The 16,593-nt window shown below is 43.8% G+C and overlaps 2 protein-coding genes across 2 annotated transcripts in view; one reads left to right on the top strand and one right to left on the bottom strand.

Moving 5' to 3' along the window:
• The window catches only part of garre1 (granule associated Rac and RHOG effector 1), a 28,592-nt gene extending 14,604 nt beyond the window's left edge, over positions 1-13,988 (top strand). Inside the window, exons 3-14 of the mRNA XM_068730293.1 lie at positions 2,955-3,167; positions 3,856-3,996; positions 4,146-4,241; positions 4,615-4,776; positions 5,036-5,194; positions 7,165-7,262; positions 7,955-8,080; positions 8,344-9,419; positions 10,643-10,808; positions 11,320-11,457; positions 11,752-11,827; positions 11,931-13,988. Coding sequence (XP_068586394.1) covers positions 2,955-3,167; positions 3,856-3,996; positions 4,146-4,241; positions 4,615-4,776; positions 5,036-5,194; positions 7,165-7,262; positions 7,955-8,080; positions 8,344-9,419; positions 10,643-10,808; positions 11,320-11,457; positions 11,752-11,827; positions 11,931-12,299 — 2,820 coding nt within the window. The 3' untranslated portion in view covers positions 12,300-13,988. The remainder of the gene's footprint in view (positions 1-2,954; positions 3,168-3,855; positions 3,997-4,145; positions 4,242-4,614; positions 4,777-5,035; positions 5,195-7,164; positions 7,263-7,954; positions 8,081-8,343; positions 9,420-10,642; positions 10,809-11,319; positions 11,458-11,751; positions 11,828-11,930) is intronic.
• A 149-nt stretch (positions 13,989-14,137) lies between these two features.
• Positions 14,138-15,325, bottom strand: ss18l2 (ss18, like 2). The gene is made up of 4 exons (XM_068730294.1): positions 15,173-15,325; positions 14,762-14,838; positions 14,515-14,599; positions 14,138-14,404 (listed from the first exon to the last, which is right to left on the bottom strand). Exons 1-4 carry the CDS (start codon positions 15,239-15,241, stop codon positions 14,345-14,347), a joined length of 291 nt encoding a protein of 96 aa, XP_068586395.1. The 5' UTR covers positions 15,242-15,325; the 3' UTR covers positions 14,138-14,344.
• Positions 15,326-16,593: the final 1,268 nt, after the last annotated feature.

Here is a 16,593-nt window from a genome sequence, read left to right as displayed (position 1 = left end):
ACTTCTCATATTTTCCATGACTGTGTGGGATACTGCGTAGCCAATCACATGTGTTATCCATTATCTTGTGCTGGAGCCATGGCCTTATTTTTTTTTTTCCTCACTTGCTTGTTGTTGGCAACTTTGTAACACTCGGAGTTGCATTTGATCTCATTGTAAGCTTGTGTTCAGGCTATCGTGGTCTTCATTAGGATACGCTGCAGATTATGTCCGTTTGCTTTATTTGGCTGTATGTAATGTGTCCCAGCTTCATTACCAGGCTATATGCGTCTGCTGTTATACGTCTATTCTGCGTACACACTCAATCCCCGTTGAGTTTTGATTTGTTGCGTCAACAGCAAGAGCAGGAATTTCCCATCTTGTGCACACTGGATATGTTTATCAAGCCTCCCAGAGTCAACCCGGTGCAGGTAGAGGGCTGAGCAGTACATCGTCCTATTTCATACGCGCTGCGATGGGTCAGACCTGGCCGTGCTAGCGGTGCATCACTAGTGACGGCGATGTGGGGCTGTCCGTCTGCCTCCGTGGTCCGGACTGAACTATTATATGGTTTGCCATGAAACTGTAGACAGACATTCATGGTCTCTAGATGACGAATCCTACTGACAATGTGATCCTCTGATGTTTCCTCTAGCGCCACCAGCAGGGTGACTTTATGTATTTATATGTTTTTTAGTCTTTCCTATTATTGGATGGATTGGAGTGTCATTTGGTACAGTGAGATTTAACTTCTTGGCCTTTCATCTAGCCCCATCTTCAGGTCAACATTTCTGTTTGTTCAATGTGTGGTTTGTTACCTAATACCTGCAAAACGGAGGACATTAACATCTGCCTCAGCTGCACTTTGTGTTTAGTGTCAATTAGCTAATGTTGGTATGATAACACACTCTCAAGTTGCATTTCAGTCGTACTTTGTTTTACCACACACACACACACACGCACACACACACACACACACACACACCCACACTCACACACCCACACACCTTGTTACATAATCCCAAAAGTACAGAAGTGTTGGAAGTGATAATACACAACAAAGTGGAGAATAATGGACCAGTTTGAGGCTGGAAATGGTATTTCATCTTCTGAGTCTGATTGTTTTTGTGTGTTGGGACCCCTCAGAGTGCATCGTTGTGCTGAAAACCTGCAGTAAGTTAAGCAGGCAACAAACTCAACACTTTTTAAAATTAGTTTATTTGGTATATCAGGGATTATGGGGATATTTCAATTTTTTTATATTTTTTTGCCATTTTACCTCTTTTAATTTACATTGAGCCGAAGAGAGGTGACAGGAAATAAAGGGAGAGAGAGAGAATGACTTACAACAAACGTCACTGGCCTCAAATCGGGCATGTTGTGAAAACAGTAGAACCTCCTATAATAAGTTCACTGGATGGAATAAGGCAGCTATCAAAGCTCCAAGTCCTGGCTCACATATTCCTAACGGGAGATGGATTCGTCATCGCATTCTGTTTTATAGTCGATATGAAAACAATGATCTTTCCAACAAGTGAAGGTTTTCTGCCTTTTTTTTAGGCATTTAAACGGTTAAGTTTTGGTTTCTATGCTGAAGAATGAAAGTTGCTGCGTCCTGTTGATCCTGTCTGCCAGCAGCATATTTCTGTCTTTACAACTCAGCCTCCCCCTTGAGATATTTTCAGCCGGTACCTGAAAAAGAAAACCCTGTGACCACGGAGGACCGCGTGGTGTCCAGTTTCTCTTATTTTGCTAACTGAACAACAAACAACCTCTAAGCTTGGACTATTCTCTCTCCAAACAAAAGCACGCGATGTATGCCGCCCTCAAATATGTTGTTTGTAATATTTTGTATGTGATTTTTACATTTTCCTTGGTTTAAATTACAAAATTACTGCTCAATTTAAATAAAGTTAAGAAAATCATCAGAGCTTCTGTAATATGTAGGCAATTTTTTTTTGTTTTAACTACATAACAGGAGTAGATGGAAAAGGAAAAGTTGCAATCTGCATCTGACTTTTGCAAAAGCAAATACACATTGTTCTCCTTCTCAGATGTTTGATATCTGTTTATAGCACATGATTTACCACGAATGCAAACACATAGTTAGCTGACATCTGGCCTGGCAAGAAGTTTTATTTTGAAAGGTGTTGAATTCTCTGATTTCTGCTTCATGACTTGACTTTGGCTCTCGGCGTTCCTATTCCGGTATTTGCTGTGGTGAAGAGTACGGTGGACAAACGTTGTCTATAGAGGAGGTGATTATATTTAGGGCTGCTGGATGAACCACATTGTGTTGAAGTCCACCAATGGTTGGAGCATGATGACACTTTTTTTTAATATGTGTTTCTAATGATTCATTTTATCAGCCTGAAGACAATCTGCTGATATAGTTCATGTGATCTGGTGGCAAAAACAAAGTCAACCTTGTTAATGGGTGTGACATTATTTTATGAAAATGTACTCTTGTAAAAAAGTATTAATATACTGCACCTCATTCCAAGGGAAATATCATACCACATAGCGTGGCTTACAATAAAGCAGTCTTTTAATGTTTCTTCTTGCACGTTTACAGAACTAGGCATATACCATAACGACTGCACTTCTGCTGCCAAGCCCAATGTCCTCTGTCCTTCAGGTGTGGAAACAATAACACGCTCAAGCTAGTTTTGGAGTTCATGAGTTTTGCGTTTTCTTTTTAGTTGCTGGGTCTTTTTGGTGGGCCTGAAAATGTACAAAATGTCAGAGCCATAAGTTGTTGGTGAGTCATTATTTTGAGGTGTCAGGAACCAGTATCTTGTTTGTTATTTTGGAATGTTAACTAACCACTCAGGTATGAGGACATACATGTTAGTTTCTTAGCCTGCAGGCGTCCTTATTGTTGTAAGGTGTAATGTTTCAAACATTCTGACTTAGGTACTCCACCATGTCAGTGATGGATGTTGTAACAGTAATCTCTTCTCATCTGTTTCCAGGTGCTGGGTCGGTGCTTCCTCACGGTGATGCAGGTCCATTTCCAGTTTCTATCGCAGGCTTTGCAGAAGGTTCAGCCCGTGGCTCAGTCCTGCCTGGCGGAGGCTCTTGCCCAGGCTCAGGAGCGTTGTGCCAACGCCCGCTCCCAAAGCGCTGACCTCGGGTCCCTCACGGAGCTGGAGGACGCCTCCCGCTCATGGAAAGGTGCAGCTCAGGTATGCAGCCACTGGGCGCCTCTTCCTGGTCTGGGCCTTGTAAATATGGGGTTTGTCTGTGTGAGGTGAAAAGCTGACTTGTGAAACATTCCTGAGAAATGCCAGCCGGTCATGATTTCCAGTCTCAATTTCCTATTTCCTCTTTTTTTTTTGTCTATGAACCTGCTATGTTATGCACTGCACCTCTTTACACTCCAACTCATGTAAGAGAGGCAGTTTTGTAAGAGGACCTAACTAATCCCTAAGGCTAATCAGCCCCCCTGGCCCATTTTTGAGCTTTGTTGTATGAAGTGAGGCAGAGAGGAGAATAGTGGGTTGATTGATCTGTTAAGCCCTGGCATGTAGAGTGTAAGCCCTAGAGGGGGCTAGGCCTGGATAGACCCTGGTAGAATGTGCTGGTTGGGCGTTTAAGCAGAGGGAGGCGGGCAGGAATCTTTTTCAGAAGCTGCACACATGCTTTTTATCATCCAAAAATGTGTTGCTCCCAGTGCTCAATTATTTTTGCAAGATATTCAGAGAAAATTTGCCTTTTTAAAACCAACCACTATCCTTATTTATTTATTTTGAATGCTGGTCACTGGATTTTGCAGTGCAATCTTTCTCAAGCATGTGTTGCATTGGTCTGTGAGACTTTGCTGCGTTAGTGTAGATGTCCCTGCTGTCACTCAGCTCTCTGCTCTGCCCTCAGGCCATGGCGAGGCTGAGAGAGAGGGGCCGGGACGGCTGCCTGGCGGGCATCCAGGTTCAGCAGCTCTTCTGCTCCAACAACACCACCATCCCTGAGCACCAGCTGAAGGAGCTCAACATGAAGATTGACAATGCTTTACAGGTACAGTATCAAGTATACTTTTTATTTTCATAAACAGGGTGAAACGATATGGATTCACCAATAAAAAGTGCAGTAACATCACTCATCATCAATCACATTGAAATCAAAGTTGGACTGATAGCCGGTCATGTTTTCTCTCCATCCTCCAGGCCTACAAAGCAGCACTAGAGAGCCTGGGCCATAATGAGTACGCACTGAAGGCCGGCTTTCATCTTAACCCCAAAGCTGTGGAGGCGGCCTTACAGGTGGGTTCACTTTCAAAAAGTCAGTAAAAAAATCTTGATGGAATAGTAGGGAGTAGGGAGGGATGCTCTTAACTGACGCAATTAGACACGGCGTTTATTGATTCTTAAACTTTGGATATATTCGCTCTATGGAAAATGTTGGTTTTCCTTTACTGTTTTGTTCCTCGTTGATTATATGTCAAAAGAGCAACAATTGTTCGATCATTGTGTGTCTCCATCATGTGGTTGTTATTTGTGTGTTTTGCACCGTTGTGTATATGTTTACATGCTGGTGTGTGTGTGTGTGTGTGTGTGTGTGTGTGTGTGTGTGTGTGTGTGTGTGTGTGTGTGTGTGTGTGTGTGTGTGTGTGTGTGTGTGTGTGTGTGTGTGTAGAGCTGCTGCAGTGAGGCGGAGGCCCAGCAGGCGGGCCGGATGCAGACCACCTCTCAGCCCATCCAGTGCGAGCTGCCCACCATCCCTGTGCAGATCGGCTCACACTTCCTCAAAGGAGTGTCCTTCAACGAGTCAGCGGCTGAAAACCTCAAACTGAAAACGGTATGGTCCTTGACTCGACCGGCCGGCTTCATACTATTTCAATTGGTTACGCACCTTGTGTTCTCCCAAAAAGTTGAGGTTTCCCTATTGGTTAAAAAAAACGAGTCAAGTGTCCACCATGATTCTGCTCTGCTGTCAAAGCAGATTTGTGGTGTAGTAAAAGCTCTCGTTGCTTTTTTGTTTTAGTAGCGTCTGTAGTGTAGTATCATCAGACGGCGATGGCGTACCGCGTTGTTGATGGTGTGTTTTGTCTCCTCAGCACACGATGCTGCTGCTCATTAAGGAGGCGCTGGGCCAGAACGGAGTGACCCCCAGGGATGACTCTCCCGTCACCGAGGTCCTCAACCAAGTCTGCCCGTCCAGTTGGAGAGGAGCCTGCAAGACGGCTGTCCAGCTGCTGTTTGCCCAGGCTGGTCTGGTGAGTGGAGATGTGAAAAGCTGGGGTCGCTGCAGTAAAGCTGGATTACTTCATTGTTCCTGAGAATATGGACCCTCGGGAGATAAAACCTGTAATCTTGTGATCTGTTCTGATTCCTGTTCACATAGAAATATATTTATATGAAATGGATCACAACACTTTTATACTAACAGGAGATACATGGATGATTTTTTTTTTATTTTTGAATGACATTTTAAGCATTTGACTAATGCTCTTAACCAGAACAACTTCAAGTGAGCATGACGGTGACGTAAGCTACAAACACTAGTGAAAGCTCAGACGTTCTTTTGTCTTTTCTTCTTATGGTCTCTAATAATAGAGTAGTTTTGTGTTTGTGTAAGGGATACTGAGATACCCGGTTGTGTTGAAAGATCTCTATTGGATCCTCATTCAGTATTTTGCTCTCGTTAACATCCATCACCACAGTGCAGTTGACACTACAGAGCGGCGGAAAGGAGGTGACACGCTGACGTCAACAGGCCCATTGTACTTCACTGACACTTCTGCTCGAGTTACCGAGTCCTCTCCCTTTTGTGCGTCTGTGGGGTTTGGCAACTTGCATCCCATTGTTTGTCAGATTTGTAATGGAGATGAGGAGATCCGTCTGCTTGCTTTGAGGCAGCAGCGAGGTGTAAACAAACACCAGAGAGACGTACAAAAGGGAAGAAACATTCCAGCAGCATCTGGGTGAAGGATGGGATAGCCTGGGTTAGGGTTTGCAAACAGAATCCTCCCCCTCCTGTTGAAAAGGAGAATCACGGGGAGGGAGGGTCGGTAGCGGGACTCCCCACAGAGTAACGCCGGTGTGTTTATGCTCCGGTATTTATTTGCTCTGTGTGGTCGGCCCTGTTTTTTGTGTCAGGCTGAGGGAGTGTCCCCATCCAGCCCTGCCAGCCCTGTGCTAGCTGTAAAACAGTCCCTGAATGATGGATGAGCGCATTGCATTAGCTCCTTATCTGATCCTATAGCCACTAAACCCAAAATAGATCACACAACAGCGTGAACGGACACACACACACACACACACACACACACACACACACACATACATAAGCCCCTTTCACACAGCCTGTTCAAGCCGGACTGTTGCGCCGTTATTCCTCCTCACCGTTCTGTATGAAAAGTACGGAGGTGGAATAGTGGAACCGAATCCTTCCACCACTCAGCCGGAAGTGTCTTTTTTTTTTTTAAAGACTTCCATACACATACTCTCTTTAGTCATACCTCCCCACACACAGTCCTTCTCCCTGTTTTCTTTCTTTTAATACTCACCATAACTGTCTGCTGTTGTTTCTGGCAGCATTATTCACCAGCGACTCCCTTTTTCCTACTAGTCATCGAGTCAAGTGCAGAAGTTGACCTCCTCTGTTTTTCTGCATGTTTCCTTTTCCCTCTGGCCCCCAGTGACCATGTTGTTTTGTGTTTCGGCACGGCTGACGGTCTGTTTGTGTGTGTGTGTGTGTGTGTGTGTGTGTGTGTGTGTGTGTGTGTGTGTGTGTGTGTGTGTGTGTGTGTGTGTGTGTGTGGCTCTCTCACTTGGGAAGCCCGGGGTTTCCGAGGATACACCTGCTTTTCACAACAATAGGGTAACTTCCTGTAATACAGGAAATGGACTCCTCCCGTCTTCCCTCCCTCTTTGTGACCCAGCTGAGTGGGTCTTGAGGAGCCATGGCCACTTTCAAAGAACTTTCAAATAAATTTGACTCGCAGCACACAGGAAGGCCAGCCTGTTTGTTGTTCCTGGCTGACTAAAGACCGTCGCTCTCCGCTTGGTGGAAAATGCATGATCCTCCTTGTTTTAGTTGTGTAAATTAGTCAGCAGACGGTGTGCTACAAACGTCCGCAGATCGCTTGCACAAGCAGGATTCACAATAAGGATATGGATGCCGGTGAATAAAGCTTGTTTTGTCAGGAGATGCTGATGCAGGTGTGTTTGTGTGTACCAACAGGTGGTTGTTGATACTGCTCAGATTGAGAACAAGGAGGCCTATGCTCCCCAGATCACCCTTGAGGGTTCCAAAGTGGTGGTGCAGGTTCCCTCTACATGGTAAGTTCATCACAACACTTAATGTGAAACTTCTTTATGTGGACCTTTCTTCCAAATAATCACAGTTAATTCTTAATGGGGAAATGTGAAACGTGTGAACACTAAATTGTATTGCTATGCAGGTACAGTTGCATCACCAGATAGACAAGTTACAAATGTAAAACATATGCATGCAGACAGATATGGGAGGTGAGAGAGAGCAGACACTGCCCAGATCTAACGTTCTCAACACCATGAAGAGGAATGGAGAATCTGGTTAATACGCTGGATTTAATATACCGAGTACACGCCTTTTTTAATATAGTGTCAACACATTTGCACTAACTCTACTTCAGTGGTATATTATTCAGCCGAGGTACTCCGGCATTGTCCCGTCCTAAAACGGAAATGTTTTGCATCATGGGAGCGTTGTGCCATATGCGCTGAATTTTTACAGTCGGTGCTCAAGACCGTCTTCCAGCTGCAACAGGACTGTAAACTTCTTTGGTTCAGTGGGCCACGATAAATACACCAAACCAGTCTGTACGCTGTAGGAGGTGCCTGTTGGATTATTTTGGCTCTTCTTTTCTTGTTTATGAATGTCAAGTATTAATCTTTCTAGCAAATGCACCTGGGCTTTTGTATGCAAAACATAGTGTGGCTTTGCTGTTCCTGTCTCGTCATGTTGTGTGTGTGTGTGTGTACATGTTCAGGTGTCTGAAGGAGGACCCAGCCACTATGTCCTTGCTTCAGCGGAGCTTGGATCCGGAGAAGACACTTGGTCTAGTCGACGTGCTCTACACTGCAGTGTTTGACATCAACAGGTGGAAGGAGAGAAAGTGAGTGAATGTTGGATACTGTAATTATGAATAACCCCCTAATTTACCAACAAGTAGCTTTACCATGTAGTTTTCTGTACAGGTGAAGTGGGAAATCACCCTAAAGCTCAACAGACAGGTGAAGTGTATACTGTCTGTTTAGATTTAAGGGGATTTCCCTCTTAGTTAAAAGGAACCCTGGAGCCCGGTTATAATTGTTCAGATTGCTGCAGTGCTTTTAACACTAAATAATGAAGTACTTGTCTTTCTCTTCCCTCCAAAAGAGAGCAACCCTTGCCCACTATTCAAATGCAGCTGCAGCGGGAGAGCCCGGATTACGGCGGCCAGGCAGACCTGCCTCCAGGCACTGGCTCCAAGACCTCCAGTGGATTGCCCAAAACAATATCCAAGCTGACTTCCAAGTTCACGAAGAAGGTCTCATCCAGCTCTAACAGCGGGGGCAGTTACTCCATCCCTAGCACCCCGTCTCGCAGCATGCTGACAACCAGTAGCTCAGAGGATAAGACCAAGAGCCTGGGCCACAGTGACGGGAGGCTACGGAGCATCCTGCAGATGAGCAGCCTGTCCTGCACCCCTGACTCTTCCCAGCAAAGCCTGCTGGCCAACGGTTTAGTGTCTGATGACCAGGGGATGAACCTGCCAACTGACCAAGAGATGCAGGATGTCATTGACTTTCTCTCAGGATTCAACATGGGGAAATCCCAGCAGGCTTCGCCCCTGGTCAAAAGGAGGAACTCTGTGGCGTCTGCAAACCCCGCTGAGCTGAAGCCGCCGAGTGGACCTCTGCCAACTTCCCAATCTATCTCTCACGGTGCCCTACAGCCTCAAGCTCAGACCCAGCCTCCACCATCAGTGCAGAAACAGCAGCCACAACCACAGCCACCTCCTCCACAGCAACAGCAGCAGCAGCAGCCCCCTCCTCCACCTCAACAGCCCTCCCCCCAGGCCCTGCAGTACTACCAGCACCTCCTGCAGCCCATCAGTCAGCAGCAGCCACCTCCTCCTCAGCTTCCTCCTCAGCAGACCCCACCCCAGGTCTTGTCACAGCAAAGAGTGGCAAGCAAGTGGCTCGTCACCTCTGGGCAACCACCTCCACCGCAAGGCCCCCCAGCAGGACTGTCACCCCTGGGTCCAATCGGGCAGTGGGGCTCTCCTGGACTGCCAGATCTGAGCTCAGATCTGTACAGTCTGGGCCTAGTCAGCACCTACATGGACAGTGTCATGTCAGAGATGCTGGGTCAGAAGCCACAGGGGCCCCGCAACAACACTTGGCCCAACAGGGACCAGAGTGAAGGAGTGTTTGGAGTCCTGGGAGACACGCTGCCCTTTGACCCAGCAGGTGAGATCCACCTCCCTTTTATACGCACACGAAGTGTACTTTTTTATCCAAAAATCTGAGAATTTATTTGTTTATTTCGACTGTGGGATCAAATAAATAAATAAGAGACAAAAATCAGACATGACTCTTAAGTGTAGAAGGATTAATTCTTTAAAAATTGGTTCAAATCAATATGTGGCTTTTAAACAAATGTGTGTATTTTTCAGTGAAAGGTGCTGAAAACTTAACCATAGCCTGTATTTGTGGCAATATAAGAAATATGTAAAGGTTCCAAGCACTATTTTCTAAAGTTGTGGCCTATCATCTCTCTGCAAATAGGAGTGTTGGTCTCAATCTCCCATGCTTCTTATGTCAGCAGTGTGGGGGGGAAATGTCTTCATTATTTATTTTCAGAGAAGCAGCTTAGCAATGTTTGTTATGACTTACAATGCAGTTATTAGTTAGCTATGCTTTTAACCACGAGACTACGGTTCAAAACAGGATTGAGTGTCCTGAATTGCCCCAAGTGCCCTTACTAGCTAAAGTTATATATACCTATAAATCAACATTTTTATTGCCCCGTAAAATCAATTTGATTGCAGGCATCAGTCGATAACAACATAAAGGGAGTATTATACAAAGATTGGTATCGTACTCAAAAGGCCACGTCATTATATTAAAGGAAAGCAGTGGAATGGCGGGATACATAAGGATACATAAGGCAAATTGCGAGGAAATAATCAGGATGTTCACAAGTTTGTCAAGTTTGGCCCATATAGAAATAATGTTTGTTTATTCAGCACATTAAGTATGGCAGATATCTTGTAAACGGTCTGTTGAATATCACTATGCAACGCAGGTGTCGTGTTGCAAAGCAGTGTAAAGAGAACTAATGTATTTGATTCTATTTATAAACTATCTTGTAACCATTCAAGCCGATTTCCGACAATGCTGGACCCTGATCTGAGTAACACGATCAATGTTGGTCAGATAGTGTGAGCAGCTGTTTTCCACTACGACTTGACGATTAATGCTGAATTTAGCCTGTGTCAGTTGCTATTTTTACAGCGCAGCAGACTCTTTTGATTGCAGTCGAGGCCTATTGTGCAGAGTTGACTTACGGCCATTGTGATTTTTCTGCTACGGTAGACAGTCTGGGCTAAACGGAATGAGCTCCAGGGAGCGAAAGAGAAAAGCTGAGGGTGTCAGAAACTCATAGCTGTGTTTATCCTCTCCATACGCAGTTGGCTCTGACCCGGAGTTCGCCCGTTACGTTGCCGGCGTCAGCCAGGCCATGCAGCAGAAACGGCAGGTGCAGCACATCCGACGCCCCAGCAACACGCGCAGCAACTGGCCAATGCCTGAAGAGCAACACAGGACCTGGTCCCACCCAGAGTACTACAGTGAGGGGTAGGTATCTTCTGTCGGTAAGGGCCGGCACCGAAATCATTTGACCGATTCATTGAACGGCAAGATCTTTGGTTGTTGATGACCAAAATACCGCAGTGTCATGTCCTGCCTCCTGCACGATATAGATATACCCAGATGCCCAAATGGCTTCAGACAGTACAGTATGTGTGCATCATCATTGCCTTTCCAAGATGCACACGGAGACACCTAGGCCATGTTTCACCGTTAGTTTTGGGCCGCAGTTTGTTGCTGAACTCTAGGAGGGTTATTTAAAGCGTAGTTTCATCAAATGCACAGAAGTGTTGGAGCAATGTCCTGATTCACTTATTGATGTGGCAGACGTCATCAATATGTGAGGCGTTTACCACGTTATTTGCGTAATTGTGTCATCAAGGTGTTAAGACGTCATCATCAACAAAATGCATCTGAACCCGTGATTTACCTTCAAATACCACGATGCTGAGAGTTTAAACGTAGCGGGTCTTAACACCTCGTCCGGTTGTGTCCTCAGAGAGGCCGTAAACAGCAGCTGGTCAGCCAATCAGGGGGACTCGGCCAGCTCTAGCGATGAGACGTCTTCAGCCAACGGTGACAGTCTGTTCTCCATGTTTTCTGGTCCGGATCTTGTGGCGGCGGTTAAACAAAGGAGGTAAGTCCCGAACTCTTCCGCCGGCTTAGATTTGTCTCGTCGTTTTCATTCAGCCAGCTTTCAACAACGTTCAAACTGCACTGGTAATAATCATACAATGTGATTAACTGATTCATTTCTTTGGTTGATATTCCACATTGAACTACTGTTAAAAAAAAATAAAAAAAATAACTGATCTTTTTTTTACTACATACTTGTTGACAGTAGCATAGAAGATGATGCGCAGGCTCGAGTGTGTCAGAAATACAGTATGTGAGTTTTAATACGGTTCAACGTGAATGTTTCTGTTCTTAGAAAACACAGCTGTGGTGAGCCGGAGGCGTGCACCCTGCCCTCACCACCCCTCCATCACATCGCCGATGATAACCAGGTAAAGTATGAGCCCCCCAGTATGGAGGGCTTCGTGCGTGGAGCACCAGCATCATTCTTTGGCCTTTTCAACTTTGTTGATTGCCGTGTGCTGCGTTCAACAGGACAGCAAGACTAAAACCTGGCCTCCCAAAGCGCCATGGCAGCACTCCACCCACAACAACACCATGCCCAATCCCAGCTCTTCCTTGTACCAGATGAACATCCCTCCTTCCTCCCAGTGGAGTGACTCCATGCAGATGCTGCAGTCTCCCGTGTGGTCCACTGCCAGCGACTGCTCCCCCTCCGCCGGCATCTCCTCTGGTTTTCCCTTCACCCAGCAACAACAACAGCAGCAGCAGCAACAACAACAACAACAACAGCAGCAGCAGCAGCAGCAGCAGCAGCAGCAGCAACACAAACCCATGACCAAGGGCTTTAAATCTTTCCCCCTCAAACATGAGCACAGGCCCTCCTACCTTCACCAGTACTGATCACAGTCTAGTGTCTAACGAGTCCGCGGTGAAGTGCCACCGAGGGCCTGTAGCTCCGTTAGATCAGCCACTGAGTGGGCCAAGCTGCAGCCATTACAGTCCACGCCCACTGAATTGGAAGATTTCAAAGCCTTAAAGGCAAAGTTAAGTATACACACTGGCTCAACATTTTTGTATCTATATTTTTCCATGTCAAACATCCCCATTTGAAAAGGAGACGCATTTTGAAGTTTTTCGAACTGCCATGTTTTAACTACGACAAGTGCATGTGTCATGCCGGCAGCAGTTAGTCTAGTGGTCGTCTCTCGGTCTGTCGAGCTGACGTCTCCTCAGACGAGAGCTGGAGACGCGCACGGCCGTCAACCCACTCGCTTCTGCGGCTGAACGTGTGCGTGAGTGAGCCGATTACAAGTGTGCAGGGGCTTGAAATGCTCTCATTTTGCCCATAATAAATATACTGTGTCGACATAGCTGTGACTGCCAAATCTCACCCAAGATGACTCAGAATACAGCTACCATCTACTGTTTCATAGCTTGTAAAATACTGAAGTTGAAATATAAATATTTAGTTCTTTTTATTAAGAGGCTTTGAGCAGGCTCAGCATAAATATAGTAAGTCACTGCAGAGGTGTAATTTGAGAGAAATACACTACTTTTTCAACAACTGACCAGAGTTAAGAATTATAGCAGTAACTATGTGCCATGTTGGTATCGATAGCACTTGCAGAATATTCCCAACCAAAGCATTGTTCAGAAGATGAATGGTGCTGAAGAGATGAGAGGTGGTCTGAGAGTATCGATAACAGTGGAGTTTCACACCCTATTGAATGAAAGCTTTAGGGAACATCTTCACATCCACAGTCATTTCCTCCTCTCTGATTGGCAGTTGTTTGCTCCAGATTGACACTAACTCCCATAAACCTAACTTTTCTTCTGCTTAATAATACAATATTTTTCTTGTACATTTGACAGTATTAATCTTATTTTTGTATTTTCTTACATGTTATACCATTACTGTATGTTAGTATTCTAGTAGGCATATTACATAAAACATTATTTTCCACCTCCCAATATGTGAAAAAGCACATTTTTTTCCTACAGAGTTGAACTACACCATCTAAAGGTTACCAAATATGCCATGCTAAACACTACAACATTGTGTGATGAGGGTGTTTTCGAGCCCTTGTTTCTTCGGTTTCTATGGCAATGGGCTGTATTTAAAAGCCCAGAATGTTATCTTTTTGTGATGTTTGCGGATGCCAATGTTGCCTGTATTTATGAAATGACACCATGTTTTCAGAAAACTAACATACTTAACATGTTTACAGAGAATTGTTTGCTGTATATACATATAAATATATATCTTTTTATAGTTAATGTGCTTTGCACAATCAAGATATAGGATTTGTTGCTTTTTGTCTGTGTTCTCCCCCTAACTGTTGCAGCCTTTTTTAAAGACATCATTACAGACCTTGGACTGTAACTGTTAGCTTCTCGGCTGTGTCAAATGGTTTACTAGTGGCTTCTACAAAATAAAATAAAAAATAATAAAAACATGTTGCCCTGATAGAAAATATGAAGGGGGACTGCTTGGCTTATGTTGCTTATTGTTCTCTTGAGCTGGCAACTGACTCTTTCCAAGTGTACCAGCAATGCAAAAAATGAATAAAAATGACTAGCAATTCAAAATGCTGTTTTAGTTGTTTTTTTGGCTGAAAACAAACTTTTCTTTTTGAATTCAAACTCATTCAAACTGCTAGTGAACTTCTCATATGTTTGACCATCATGTCCACAATGTGGTCTCTGAACTGACTGATTTCACAAACTGACACCAAAAACAACTTTTACAAATGTTTTCTATTTTTCAATGTACAATTCATCCCAAAAATTATATTTAGAATTTACAGAAATCTTCCACACATAAAGCACCAATGAATTCGAGCACCAGTAATCCTGGTGTGGGTAACATTGAAAAACAATAGTTGAATATGTGTTGAATATATTTTGTGTGCCACATTAAGGTTCACACCCCATCCAAACCATCATCATGTCGCACCGGGCCCATTCATAGCTGGTGTTGAAGCTGAGCCTTCATTAGATGTAGACTGGAAACAGAAACAACATAGTAGTAGAAATAAGCAACTCAATCAACGGAACATTACCAATTCTATTAATACTGCAGTAATTATTCGTGAATTGTGCAGTTCGTCCTCACATGTGTGGAGGGAGGCATGTTGTCAGGGCTGGCGTCAGCTATGGTTGCCAAATAGACGATGTTGCGATGCAGAATCTGTTGATATCTGTTGGGGAGAAACAAGAAAAACAGCAGCTGAAGGTATCTACATATATAACGTATAAGACACAAGCTGCATTCGTGTGCAAACCACTGGATGTTCATTAAATAAGAATGCATTAGCAGCCAGCTACATTGGTAACAGGCACTGAGGGCTGTTTTGACTCACTGTACACACTCCACTGCTCGTCCTTTCTGCTGGTATTCAGCAATGCATTTAATCAACTGGTCGTTTTCATCCAGCAACTGGGACAGACACAAAAAAAGAGCAACACATTTGACTAGTATACAGTAGTTAATGTTTTGATCTTAACAAGCGTTAGCTACCTTTGGAAACAATAAAGTCAAAGAGTGCAACACCAAATGTTTCCACAAAGAACAGCCCTAAATGGATGCTGGTGTTCAGCACGCATGAGGCCAAACTGTGTGTAAACAAAGATAGAATGAATGGATAAACAAGTGAAGTAGCCAACGTTAGCTAGCGGCTAACTGCCCAAGCTCCCGTCATAGTTTAATGTACCGGAAAATACGTTAATAGCTAGTTAGCCGCCTCGTTAAATATTCTTTACTGGTGTCTTACCCTCTGTATTGTTTCTTGGTTAATTTTCGCCTTTCCTCGCAGTTTCTTTGGCACAAAGACAATGGACATATTGGTGAAGACAAAGTTGGTTTGCTGCTTGTTTATGTTTGCGACAGAGCGATGCTCCTTCTTCTTCTTTGGTTCTACCTTTCCTTCTTCGTTCTCTTCCTCGATCGACGCACGTATCATTGTTGTTGTACTACCGCCATCTTCTGGAGAGTTGCAGTCTAGCAAGCCTGTATGGTCGCAAGCTTGATTTGTAAAATGTATCCATTACAATTTTCTAGCTGATATACATTTTAAATATTTAGCTCATATTTATATCGTATCTTCACATTTGGGACAGAAATTAATGGAAAATGACATGACTGTCAACAATATGTTTATATGCACAAAAAATGTAATTATTAAATCTAAAGTTTGAAATCTAAGTCTAAAATATGAATCTAAAAGTAAGACCTAAATATTCAGTCTAAATATAAATATTCAGTCTAAATGGGGTTTATAAACCAATTCAATTTTCAGACGTTTATTAAATCCAGTACACGGGTAACATCAAAGACACAGATACAATATTTACATACAATGACATCTACGTTTTCAGATTCATATTAAACACTATAAACAATAATTTCTCAAATAATATTTCCCACTTAAACAAACTGTACATTATTAAAAAAGTAAAACTAAAATAATATAGTTTAAATAACTCGTAACCATTTATTTTCTTTCCAGAACATGGGTAACATCAATGACAGACACATCATTTACAATTCCCCATCAGCTCAGACTATACCTTAGCAAAAAAAGGTAAAAAATGATTGAGTTAGGGGAACTCTCCACTTTTTCAGTCACTGTCCCCTGACAACACTGACTGTCAATATGTCCATCTGTTTCCAAATAGTTTGTAATTATCTTTGAAGCCAATAGAGCACTCCTGGAGAAGAGATATGTCCTCGCCACTTTTGTGCAGAAAACTGAAAACAGGCTAACACTTAATAGGGTCATTAAGGCCTCTAGTCTTAATAGTGACAACCTTGAGCGATGGCATTATTTTATTTTTTGTGGGAGGAGAGATTCGTGGTCTACAGAAAAGCTTCAAACCATTGGGGATGATTTTTTTTTTTTTAAATGTTCTTCTTCTTCCTTTTTATTTATTTTTTTCGGCTCTCCTTTCATAAAAGGGGGTACTGACTGTGCAGCCAGGGGGTGCCAATTCTGCAATCATAAGGTCCAGTAGATCTCTGCATTTCTTGGATGAAACAGAACCCTCCATTATTTAGGTCTGCGCTGTTTGCCCAGCTGGTAGATCCTTCTGGGACTGGTGCATTTCCATAGATAATTGTCACATGTCTGGTGTTCAATCGCCCCAAGTTCTCCCACACAACTTCCTTTCTCCGTTCTCTACACTGGCTACCTGA

This window comes from Cebidichthys violaceus, unplaced genomic scaffold (genome assembly GCF_023349555.1).
Source record: "Cebidichthys violaceus isolate CVI_PGR_0920_01 unplaced genomic scaffold, fCebVio1.0.p SCAF_5, whole genome shotgun sequence".
In the NCBI taxonomy this organism is placed as follows: domain Eukaryota; kingdom Metazoa; phylum Chordata; class Actinopteri; order Perciformes; family Stichaeidae; genus Cebidichthys; species Cebidichthys violaceus.
This window is presented reverse-complemented; position numbering and strand designations above follow the sequence as displayed.